At 38.6% G+C, this 12,611-nt stretch overlaps 1 protein-coding gene across 1 annotated transcript in view; it reads left to right on the top strand.

Moving 5' to 3' along the window:
• The window catches only part of LOC109432373 (uncharacterized), a 495,279-nt gene extending 484,567 nt beyond the window's left edge, over positions 1–10,712 (top strand). Inside the window, exons 11-12 of the mRNA XM_062854538.1 lie at positions 9,058–9,197; positions 9,322–10,712. Coding sequence (XP_062710522.1) covers positions 9,058–9,197; positions 9,322–9,489 — 308 coding nt within the window. The 3' untranslated portion in view covers positions 9,490–10,712. The remainder of the gene's footprint in view (positions 1–9,057; positions 9,198–9,321) is intronic.
• Positions 10,713–12,611: the final 1,899 nt, after the last annotated feature.

Here is a 12,611-nt window from a genome sequence, read left to right as displayed (position 1 = left end):
TCAAATCTAAAACAGTCGTTTTGATTCCCAAAGACTGTAGTGCCGATGAAAGCAGCAAAAAAAAGTTTTATTTAATACTTACTTTAATTCCTGAACATACACGGTGGTACAGCGGACCGAATTGAAAGATCTTCATCCTGGTCGATTGTCCGCTATCGCCTTGACCTATAGCCAGGTCAAACTTCTAACGACTTCCTTTATTTCCTTGTTGAGGATGCGCCGCCATGATCCGCTGGGTCTACCTCTGCTGCGATGTCCTGCTGGGATCCAATCTAACGCTTGCGTCCAGATTCCGTTTCCGCCCCTTCCACTCCTGATTTTTTGTCGCTCCCGGATTTTGATGACATCGACGATGAAGTTCAACGTTGGAGATCCAATTGTAAGCCACCACGCACGAATTGTATACCGCAGGCATCTATTGATGAAGACCTGCAGCCGTTGAGTGTTCTCCACTGATTCACACCGGGTTTCACTGACGGTACAATAGCACAGATTTCACGTTTGAGATGAAAACTCGGATTTTGGTGCATCGAACAATCTGGTTGTTTTTCACAAGTTTCTTTAAACTCGCAATGGCAGCTCTAGCTTTCTTGATCCGTGCGTCTACGCCAATCTTGGAGTCACCATCGGCCTCCATTTGACTACCAAGGTATTGAAAACTTTTAACATTATCTGAACTTCTTGGTCAGCTATCGTAAAACTGTCAGGTTCGGAATTTTGCTGGTGGTTTCCAATTGATTTCAAAACAAGTAACAAAAAGTATCAAAAATGCGACTTTGAAAAATACCCTAATTTTTCAATTTTGAAAAAAAAACTTCCTGAAAGCCAACCACGGGCAATGAACATCACTACATTGAACATGAACACTCGATGGTATTCGGCGCAAAATTCAACATAATGTATTTTCTGCTGCTTTACTTGCTTATCAGAAGTTACCGATTGAATTCCATCAGGAATTCTCCATAGGATTGCTCCAGAAATGCTTTCCGGGAATTTTCCAGGGATTTCTCCAAGGATTCTTTAGGAGGAATTCTAAGGGAGGGATTCTTCAAAAGGAATTTATTCAGTGATTTTTCCCAAGCATTCCTTTTGTGATTGCTCCAGAAATTCTTCTTGGAACTCTTACTGTTATACTTGCCAGGATCAAGGATGGGAACAACTCGCTTGCAAAGAGTTATACTCACTTGCTGATTTTTCAGCTCAGAAGCGTGCAATCAAGGAACGATGTATGGACGACTTTTGCCTTGTGGTTCTCTGCTATGACTTTGGTATGCGTGTGCCACCCCTACTCTATTCGGCAAACTGTTAGACAAAACCACAAGGCAAAAGTCGTCCATACATCGTTTCTTGATTGCATGCTTCGGAGCTGAGAAAATAGGAAATGAGTGTAACTCTTTGCAAAAGAGTGTTCTCATCTCTCCAGAAACGCTTGCTGAAAATATTCCATGAGTTTCTTCTGGTAACCCTAGCTATCAATGTTTCGATTTCAATAATACAAATTCTACAAGGCTTCCAGCAGCTATGTTAATTCTACATCATTTAATGAGGTCAATCCATCTTCTCCAACTTTGCTGGCCATATAAATGAACTTTGTACCCAAGTAACACACTACTTGTCACAGAAAAGTCACGACGGCGCAGGTTTTTGTTGAGCAGAAGTCACTGTGACTTACTTCTAGCAGGTAAGTATTTATTTGTAAGAAATAAGTCACAGTGTCTTCTGCGCAACAAAAACCTACGCCGCCGTGACTCTTCTGTGACAAGTGTGTAACTTAATAGGGTAGTAACAATTACTAGACTTACATCAGATTTGTGTTCATACTTGAGTAGTGTTGCTTCACTGGAACCTCTGAGGGGTGCATAATTTAAAACATGGCATAAAAAGAGAGAACTGTGTTCATAAATTAAGCAAATGATTTTATTGAGGAAACTTATTTCACGAAAACAAGTCCTGGGGTTGCGAGATGAGGTAAGGCGTTCTCAGGAAGTTCTCAGAGAGTCCGAAAGAGGGGGTTCTAAAGTTCTTCGAAGATGTTTTCAAGGGAATTCTGACTGCGGCGAATCTAGACGTTTCAAAGAAACAACATAGATTTCAGGAGTGTTTCAAAACATTTTGGGGGCGTCCCAACTAACATTTTCAGCGCTATAAGCTTCAGTCATTTGCTTTCTGTTATGTAACCATCGAATAAAAGCAGTCAACGCTGAATAAAAAGGAACCTAGTCAAATATAAATCATAAGCTAATACACGACTGCAAATCCATCACTTGTCACTGGGGTTGCCTTTACTCCACTTTATTCCAACTCCGGGAGATTTCCCGGAAGATGTGAAAACATGAACAAATCGAATAGGAGTCCCCACTAACAAAACAGCTGCTACTACACAGTACAGTTCGTTGTACTGACAAATTCCCAAACCAGCAGCGCTTTGAAGGCCGTTATGCGATTTCATTACAGCTAGAAGCTGTAATAAAGAAACTGTTGGTATACCAACACGGCTTGTTTGATGTAAACATTATTGTCAAAACAAAGTTTAAGCGGAATATATAGCTACTACACAAACTCTTTACAGCTATCCATCTCGGTGCTGTGAAATTATTTGGGTTGCTTTTATTGCACTTTAATTCAATGCCGGAAGATGTGCAAATCGAGTAAGAGTCCCAGCCAATAAAACAGCTGCTTTTATACAGTACGTTCGTTTTGTAATGTTGCCAAATACACATAACAGCAGCGCTTCGTAGCTGTTTAAAGAACACTCTTTCAGCTAGAAGCTGTGACGAAGAAGCTGTTGGCGCAACCACACAGCTTGTTCACTGTAAACATTATTGCGTTTGACGTTTCATAAGCTTTTGCAGCAAGATGAAGTTGGGTAAGGTTTCTTGTGGCACAATTATGAAGCCTTGTCTGGAGTAAAACAAAACGGGCTATTTTCTATGCTATTTATTTATAGCAGTGTGGCAGCGAGGACATCATCGGGACCAGTGGATACGGAGATTGGGAGTTCGAATTCAAGTCGCGGCAAGTACTTTAATTATTCAATTTTAAAAGCGATAATTCCAGTTCCACATGTATTGCGTCACGGTATCCATAACCTAATTATATTTAATCGATTAATTAGGGGATGCCGTATAACTATTATTTAACAATTGCAAAAAGGCTGAAAAAGCGCCTTCTCAAGATGCTATTCAGTTAGTGGTTACATAGGAGCTGAGAAAAGAGCTATCACTTGATAGCATAAAAGCTGCTCACACAGCATATACATGTGGATTAAGTTCGCCAGATTCATTGGTATAGGGCTTGCATAGAAGCTTCCGTCCATATGTACAACACAGTAACTCAGCATCGAACCGTATTGAGGACGCTTTGTTGACGTTTACATTTACAATAAATGTTAGTTGGGGTTCGGTTGTCTAGTTCATTTATTTATGGCTCAATCGTTAGTTGGGGTTCCACAGGGTTTAAGATGAATTTCAGGTGGGTTTCAGGTTGTCCCAGGGCATTGCACAGTTGCAAAAAATATGTATAAAACGCGAATAAATTCAATATCTCAGCTCGGAGAGGATGGATTCGAATGAATTTTTGACACAAACTGTAAAAATCTCTATAGTTTCAGATAAGGAGGGTGTCATTCGCCGCACGATGCTAGAAAGAAGTGTATTGAGCTCGTTTTACCCCGCTCTCTCTTTTTCACACATTTTTAAGAAAATCCTTATTTATTTCCGTCTGGCGTTCAAAATAAATGAATTGATTACCTCGTATTTGTGTAAAAACTTCCACACTATCGGCAATTTGACCTTGGATTGGTCCTGCTCTTATGGTTTGCGTTCCATATCCGGCGGAGATGCATGTGAAATTTGAGAGAAAAAGGGGGTGTCGGGGTAATTTGAAAATATTTTGATTTTTAAGGCCGTTCGGTGCGCCAAACCAGCTCTATTCGATACTACGGAAGTTTTTACACAATCACAAAAAAATCATTTATTTTGGACTTTAGAATTTTTCCAAAAAGGTGAAGAAAGAGAGAGAATGGGGTAAAACGGGGCCGATACATAGATTTCCAGCAACGTGTGGCGAATGACACCCTCCTTATCTGAAACTGTAGAGATTTTTGCAGTTTGTATCAAAAATTCATTCGAATTCATCCACTCCGAGCAGAGATATGGAATTTATTCGCGTTTCATACCTATTTTTTCCCATTGTACATTGTATTGGCTTTTCAGGCAACTGAAATGTTTCAAAGGTGTTCTAAAAGGTTTCAGGTGAAATTAACTAGATTCCAAAGGCTTGATAGAGATTTTTAAAGGTGTTTCAGGGACCTTTTAAGCCATTTCAAGTAGTAGTTTTAGGAGGTGGCTTTTTAATGGCGTTTCACGGAAATTTTCGAAGCATTAGGTATATTTAGGGCACTTCAAGGGCTTAAAAAGAAGCCTTTTAACCTTCCTTTTGTATTACGTCGGGAACAACTCGCTGACGTTGTGTACGGTTTAGGTAAAAAATGACCATAAGGCAAAAGGAGGGTTACCCAATTAACATTTTTTAGTCAAAAAAACTAGAAGAGGATCTTAAAACCATCATAAAATCAAAATAAAAAGTATAATATTTTATGACGGCTCTTAAAACTTCTTCAAGATTAATTTGACTTCGAAATGTTACTTTGGTAAGGCATTTCAAGAAGTTTCAGGGGCGTTTCTTTTTTTTTCGATTTTATAAATGTGTATTTTAACTGAAAGCTAATTCTATACTCAGGGACGTTTCGGGAGCTTTCCAGAGCGCCCTTGTAATCCCATGAAAGCCTCCATCATGGTTTCTTGCGTACATAAAGATCCTCCGAAACACTTCTAAACCCCCCCCCCCCCCCTGAAATCCTCGTGTGAATCTCCTGACATGCATCTGAAAACAACCTAAGACCCCTGAGATCCAGTGTGAACTCTGGAACGTCTCTGAAACACACTCTGTGATCTCCATGTAACTTCTCGAGACGCATTTCAAAACTCTGGAACCCCTTGAGAACCCTTGAAATGTCCATTAAAGGCTCCTAAAACGCCCACGAGACCTCATGCTACCCCCTGGAACGTGTCTGAAACCCGCGTGAGACTCCTCGAAGAGGGGAAGAGCTCCACTTAAGCCAAATTGAAGTTAGATACATACAAAGCGACTATATTTAGGCCCTTTTCCTCTTAAGTTCATGCCAGTCATGAGTCGTTTGAGTGTCTCGTAAGCCTTGGAGTGTGGGTTCGAATCCCGATTCAGTCGGTGAAAACTTTTCGTCAAACGGAAAATTCTCCACTGGACCACTGGGTGTTTCGTAAACACTCATGTTTGTGATCGTTCAGTCTGTGCAACCTCTGGTTGAAGACGGTATAGTGTCGTTTTGTAGTGTCTTTTTTTCAACTTGAATTGTAGATTCATAATAATGCTTTCTTTATATACACCGTATTTATGCATGGATTACGGCTGAGCAGCGCGGATATTTGGGTAGAACACCTCTTCAAATCGGTTCTACCCCATGGCATAATGCCATTAGGCATAACAGGTATTTGGCATAACGGTCGTTTGGCAAAATGGTCATTTAGCATAACGAAGATTATGAACATTCTTATCAAGAAGGCTGTTCTTCATATAATGCCAAACGGCATTAAACCAAACCGCATTATGCCAAATAGCCTTTATGCCAAATGACATTATGCCAAAATGGGTTGAGCCCGCTCAGCGTCCCATTCATAGGACAGTACTTTTGAATCGAAAATTTGCTGAACATACTGAATACTATCTGTGGAGAAACTGTTCAGAAAAACAAAACTTCTTACATGGTTTGCTTAAGAAGTATGTATCTCACTACGAGGCGCTAATCAGTCAAATTTTAAATGGAAATAAAATATGTTTTTCTGACAATCAAACCACGGTTTAAAATTTGAAGTTGGTGTTGTTCGGTGGTGGAGAAAGAAACTCTCAGCAGCGTTTAGTTAACGCAGTTCAAAACTAGAAAAAATAGTCGTTTTATTTAGGTTTAGGGATTCAGGTTGCATACATTTTGTAGCAGCATTACCAATTCAATTTGATAAGTCAACAATATATTTCCACGACCACTGCATAATCGATTCACGGCAAGGTAAGCAATGTCTGTTTATAACCCAAGAATTCAATTTATATGCGAAAAAACTGTGCAAAATTAATTTAAATTTAGGCATTCACATTATAGCAACACACGCTACGATAAATCGTGTCTGAATACAAATGGTCATTGTTCTACAGTCTGTCAGATCGTTTCGTATGCATTCTGTACATCACGGTGACGGCTGTCGTTGTCCGTGCTACCAGAACAGGTGTCTTTGGTGGAGTTGTTGATATACACTGTGGTGCATAATTGATCGGACAAACGCCGATTTTCATACAAAATGGCCAAGTTTGAGATGCTGTAACTATGGTTTGCTTTGATGGATTGAGCTCAATTTTTGACACGGAACTACAAATATGCTGAATTTTGTGTATACAAAGTAAAAAATGTTTTCGTTCACAGGTCTGAGCGTGGCAAGGCGTTGAAAATATTGCAAAAGTGATCGGACAGCGGCACGCGTGTAAATCAAAGGGGTACCGCTGTCCGATCACTTTTGCAATATTTTCAACGCCTTGCCACGCCCAGACCTGTGAACGAAAACATTTTTTACTTTGTATACACAAAATTCAGCATATTTGTAGTTCCGTGTCAAAAATTGAGCTCAATCCATCAAAGCAAACCATAGTTACAGCATCTCAAACTTGGCCATTTTGTATGAAAGTCGGCGTTTGTACGATCAATAATGCACCATAGTGTATATGATCATTAGTTAGACATTTTCTCAATAGATGGTGCTGTGGTATAATTGATTTCTTCAACGGTTATGCTCAGTAATCAGGATTCTTTCCGGGATCCCTACATTGGCAGTTCCGAAGTTTCCATGGTGATTTTTCTACGATTATTTCTGGGATTCCTTCAGATTGTTTCGCTGAAATTCCGTTAGGTGTTGCTCCTGAGGTTCTTGTATTGATTTCACCCGAAATTTCATCAGTGATATTTTCCGGCATTCCATCAGGGATACCTCCCAGGATTATTGCTTCTTTTTTACTTATTCGTTTATTTGGAATGCTCGGGCACCAAAAGGGCATGACTGAGCCAAAATCATTTATGTTTACATTGATTTAACATTTTACAATTTATTACTGCCTTAATACTATGTAAGTTTGGAAAACCGCGAGTACTTCGGCAGTTTCGAGGTTAAGGATTACATAAAGAGAAAAATAAAATATAATTGGGAAGGAGGGATTAATGGGTTTATTATTGCTTCTTTTACGGATTATTCTGAGACTACACCAGGGGTTTCTGTAGGGTTTTCCTAGGTTTTCTCTCAAGATTCCTTCTTCGATTCTTTCCGTGATTTTTTATTGAAATCTCCCAGATTTTTTTTGTAGATTCCCCCAAGATTCATTCAACGATACTTTCTTCAAGGATTCGCCGTAAAATTCTTTAAATGATTTTTCTCGGAGTTCTTCCCCTGTTTTTTTACGGATGATTCTAGAGGTTCCATCAGGGATACCTCCAGAATTTTTGCAAGGGTTTCTCCCTGGATTCGTTCAAAGTTTTTTTTTTCCTGATTTTCTTTAAGAGCTCCTCCCGGAATTCCTTCATTGAGCCTTTGCGGAATTCTTTCATTAATATTCTTCTTTAAGGAGTCCTCTAGAGATTTTTTCAGAGATTTTTTCAAGGACTCTTACTGGGATTCCTTTGGGGATTTCTTCCAGGACTTCTCCAATAATTTCCTCATTGATTCCTCCCGGAATTCCTTAATTGAACTCTCCTGAGATTACCTAAGGCATTTCTCCCGATATTCATCAATGCTTTTCGTATTTCAAATCATCGCCCCTCTCGTGGATGTTTGCAGGGATTTCTTTCAATATTGTTCCAGAGAACCCTTCTGAAATCCTTGAAATGATTTCTCCAGAAATCATTTCGGGATTCCTCCTTGGGATTTCTTCCTTGGTATTACTAGGATTCTCTCGAAGACTTTTCTTGAGATTCTTTCAGGAATCTGCCGTTTCTCTAGGAATTGGAATCTCCAGGGATTCCCCTAACGATTTCCTCCGGGATTCCTCCTAGGATTTCCCGGGATTCTACCTGATATCGGAATTCTTCAGATAATATTTCCAGGGTTCCTTCTTCGTTGGATAAATGTACGACTCGTGATGAAATAATCACCATTTTTCAGCTTGTTGCATACCTAAATAAGTATTTTCGTTATCTTAATACTTTAGTATTTTAGTAATAGAAATTTAAATACGTGAGTATGTTTATTTTATTTTGTCCTATCACTACAAATCGTGCAATTAACTAAAACTTTCAAAAATGAATTTCATGTTTGACGTTCTGTTTATTCAACGGCAGCTGCCTGTCAACTTTTTAGTTCCAAGTACATAGGGTCAAATATTTGTCCAAAAATAAACCAACGCTCAAACATCTTGTTTGACTAGATCGAATTTTCATTAGTTTCAAACAGATGTATGATCTTTAGTTCATTCCTTGTCAAGTATTTGACCCAGTATATTTGAGGCCTTTCTATATACAAATCATCAGAGTAATTCTGATTTGTCGTGCATCGTTTTTTTTGTATTACCAAGAGCGCTCCTGGTGTGTGTGTGATGGGTGCCATTTTGTGTAGATGTCCAGGTTCATGATGAACCTGAATGAACGTTTTGGTGTACTGTCCATGTTAATCATCCCTAATTTTGCAGAATTGTAGAAAATTTTGAAGTTTTGTTTTTTAAATAGTTTATACATCACTTCGTTAATATTTTCATATTTCAAAGCTAATAGCTATTTCGAACTCTTTTTTGTTACCATCTGGTGGCAAAACTCCGAAACATTGCTTGAACAATACTTAATCTTTGAATACCATACGGAAGCAGTATCTCGCATTTAACATCTGGCGAAATTAATTTACCGTTCTATTGTTTATGCCTTTCACTCCTAAGATGCCAAAGCTCCATCAAAATCACATTGCTCAAAAATCCTTGTTTCCCTTTTCCAAACAGCTGGCAAACCTCCGACGGTTGACTTTTGTCCCGACACCCAGATCTACACCATTGAAGGCCGGCATCAGAGCGTAAAGGCCACCTGGGAGGAACCAATCTTCTCCGACAACGTGGGGGTCGTCACCATCACAAAGTCCAACGTAAGTAATCCCGTCTGATGTTTGTTGAAAGTTGTAGCATTCTCTGCCTGCTATTTTTTTGTTTCTTCAACTATGTCGCATAAATTATAATCCCATCTCGTGTCGTCCATTCGCTGCTAATTAGAGCCCCGGAACGGATTTCGGCGCCGGCAGCCATCTTATCACCTACGAAGCCCACGACGAGGCGGAATGGAGCTCCAAATGTGTCTTCAAAATAGTGGTCAACGTTAGCAAACGAAAGGACGTTCAACATTTCCAACTCCCAATCCTTTATAATCGGTTTTACTTTTAATTGCGCGGTGCGGCTGGCTGGAGGACAAGGTCTAGTGGGTGACGACGACCGTCGTCGTTCTCTTTGATTTCAGATTTTTTTCCTTCCAACTTGTTTGCCAGAGTTCAGTTCAAAGTCCTGGTTTGTCCTGGCGCATTTTTTCTTTCGAGCGCCACCTACTAACCAAGGTTGGAGAAAAAGCTGCTTAATTTAGCAGTTGTTTTTTGCGACCGTTGCGTTGCTTTGGATGCAGCTATTTTCAACTTTGTTACTGTTTGCCAACTTTTCCATTGGTGGACCACTGGCGTGCACTTTAGTAGAAACGAGGTGACAAGAAATGCAATGCCATTGGAAAAACTGTGCAAAGAAACTGTGAAAAGCTGATTACACTACTTTCTGTGCACGCCTTTGTGGAAACCAGTGCACTCGGAAATATCACTTCAACTCCGAGTCATTTCGTTACTGATGAGCAGAATGATTTTTTCTCTCTTTGTTTAAGCCTTTCAAGTGTAGCAAACGAGCAAAATGATGAACCAAATAAAAAAGTGAAAATGAAAACAATAATAAATTGCTTAAGAGAGATAAAAAAAAACAAAAAAAAGCATAACTATACAAAAGAACCCAACACGAAAATTCCCTCCCTCTATCAGTAGGATGCAGGATGAAAGCTGACACAGAACGGGAAAAGAAATCAAACAGAGAAAAATAGCACGACAATTTTAAAAACAAGCTTCGGATGAAAACTTTTGTAAATAGTTTTGGCTGATAACCGGACGTTGTACAAAAGTGCAGCGGGATGAATTCGCAAGGCAATAGAAGGACAACAAAAAATCAACGTGCTGTAATCAAAATACTTGATAAGTAAGCAACGACGTCCCTCTGACGAGATGGAATGCGTATAGTTTTTAGAGAAACATGTAGTGTAAAGGAAGCGACTTCTGATATCAGCATTAAGTGATGTCGCTGAAAGCCCACAAATGCTTAGGATTTGTATCAGCCAGTATAAGTGGTTCTACCCCGACTGTAGTGAGGTGTGGGCCGAATGTAAGTTCTATCGATTGGCAGAGGTTTTCAGGCATGCATTGAAGGAAAATTTGAACTAGAAATATAGACATAATGGATGAAGTGAGCAGATAATTCTACATCGTATGAACTTAGATCTTAGATGGTAAGTGATCAAAAATCAACATCCGTGTAAGGTAAGGGAAGGATGGAAATGCAACAATATATCACTTGAAAACAAACAAACCTTTTCTCAGTGATCTGTTCTTCATAAAATGTTGATGACATCCTCAAGCGTCGATTCACCTAATCTTTCGCTTTAAAATAGCTATCGGTTTCGCTTTCGCTTTACCGGTGCGCGACTAAACTAAATTACATAGCGCAGTATCATAGCGCTATACCTTATCGGGGACTACTAACCGGGCTAGTAAAATAGCAGCGAGGCTTTCGGGAAACATCGAGCGCACAAATTTAGGCGCCCGATAGTTGCGCAGGAAACGATTGCTATTTCATATATGTCAAAAGTGTTGTGTTGTTTTTTATTTGTTTGTTTCGAACAAAACGCACCAGTGGTAAGCAACACATTTTGTAAACACTTGCAGTTAGAGAAAATCTGCTGCGAATATCACAAGCGAAAATGTCCAGGAGTACCCCCTCAAGAAATTCCTCCGGGTGTAGCAATGATAAGGCGACGTGTTTTCGCTACAAGAGTTTATTACAATCTGAACCAGTCTACCGTCAAACTATTGCTAAGCCCTAAGTCATGGCCTACCATTACCTACTACATCTCGGGCATCCTGACATTATCGATGTCCTCATCGATATCACTACCGTCAGAAACGTGATCACTCATCCATTTCCTCATATTTTGAGGTGAACAAACCGAATTAAACGGAATATTTGCAATTTGGAATCCATCAATATCAGTTACAACATATCTCTCATTAGGCAAAACTTTTTGAATTTTATACGGTCCTTTATATTTTGGTGCTAATTTATGCTTTTCTTCAGTTTTCAGAACTATGAAATCACCTTCTCTATAAACTACACTCTTTTTTCTTTTCCGGTCAGCATTTTGTTTATTGTACACCTGTGTTTTTAAATTTTGTCTTCGAGCATTCTCACGAGTGTCTGTAATATTAATTGGTTCAGACAGTATTTGTCTGTTTTGAACAAAATTCGCAATATTATGATTTTCACTATCCAAATTATTTTGTTGAACTCCAAACAATAGAACACTAGGAAAATTGCCAATTGACCTGTTATAAGTATTATTAAACACAAACTCAACTTTTGGTAATAGTTGATTCCATTTTTTAGACGATTCATTACATAGTTTTGCAAGCATCGGAGTGAGTGATTTATTTACTCGTTCTACTTGACCGTTTGCCTCGGGAGTATAAGCAGCTGTTTTGACATGTTCAATTTTATTGATGTTAATAAAATCATTAAATTTTTGCGACGTAAAGCATTTACCTCTATCCGTAATAATTCTATTAGGTTTGCTATAAAAATTCATGTAATTTGTCAAATTAACTATAGTTTCATCGGAGCTAACAGTTTTTGTAGGAAATAATTTTGTAAATTTTGTAAATGCATCTATTATCACCAAAACATATTTTACTCTATTCGAAGATGCTAACTGAATTGGTCCATAATAATCCAAATGAATAGTATGAAATGGTTTATTCCCTTTATCAATAATTTTGACAAATCCTTCTTTCTTTTCGGTAGGACTATAAAAAATACAAGTCAAACAATTGTTTATATAGCTTTTTACAATTTTCTTCATCCTGCTAAACCAAAATTGTTTCTTGATCTCGTGTATCGTTTTTTCTATTCCAATATGACCACTATTGTCATGATTCAATTTTATAACTTTGTCAATCATTAATTTGGGAACAACTAATAAACGCTTATTACCATCTTTTTTGAAAAGTACTCCATTCAAAAGTTCAAATTCTGGAAATGATGATCGTTCTAAAAGTTCCTTGATTTTTACTATTTTGCTGTCTTGCTCTTGTGCTACTATAATATTTTGCTCTATATCATGATCGTTCAGAACATGAATAGTATTATCTATGCAGCTTTCTTTAATAGTGTTAGTTTGTTGTATCTTTTCATCAGATGACTGCTTTTTT

Source organism: Aedes albopictus, chromosome 2 (assembly GCF_035046485.1).
Source record: "Aedes albopictus strain Foshan chromosome 2, AalbF5, whole genome shotgun sequence".
In the NCBI taxonomy this organism is placed as follows: domain Eukaryota; kingdom Metazoa; phylum Arthropoda; class Insecta; order Diptera; family Culicidae; genus Aedes; species Aedes albopictus.
This window is presented reverse-complemented; position numbering and strand designations above follow the sequence as displayed.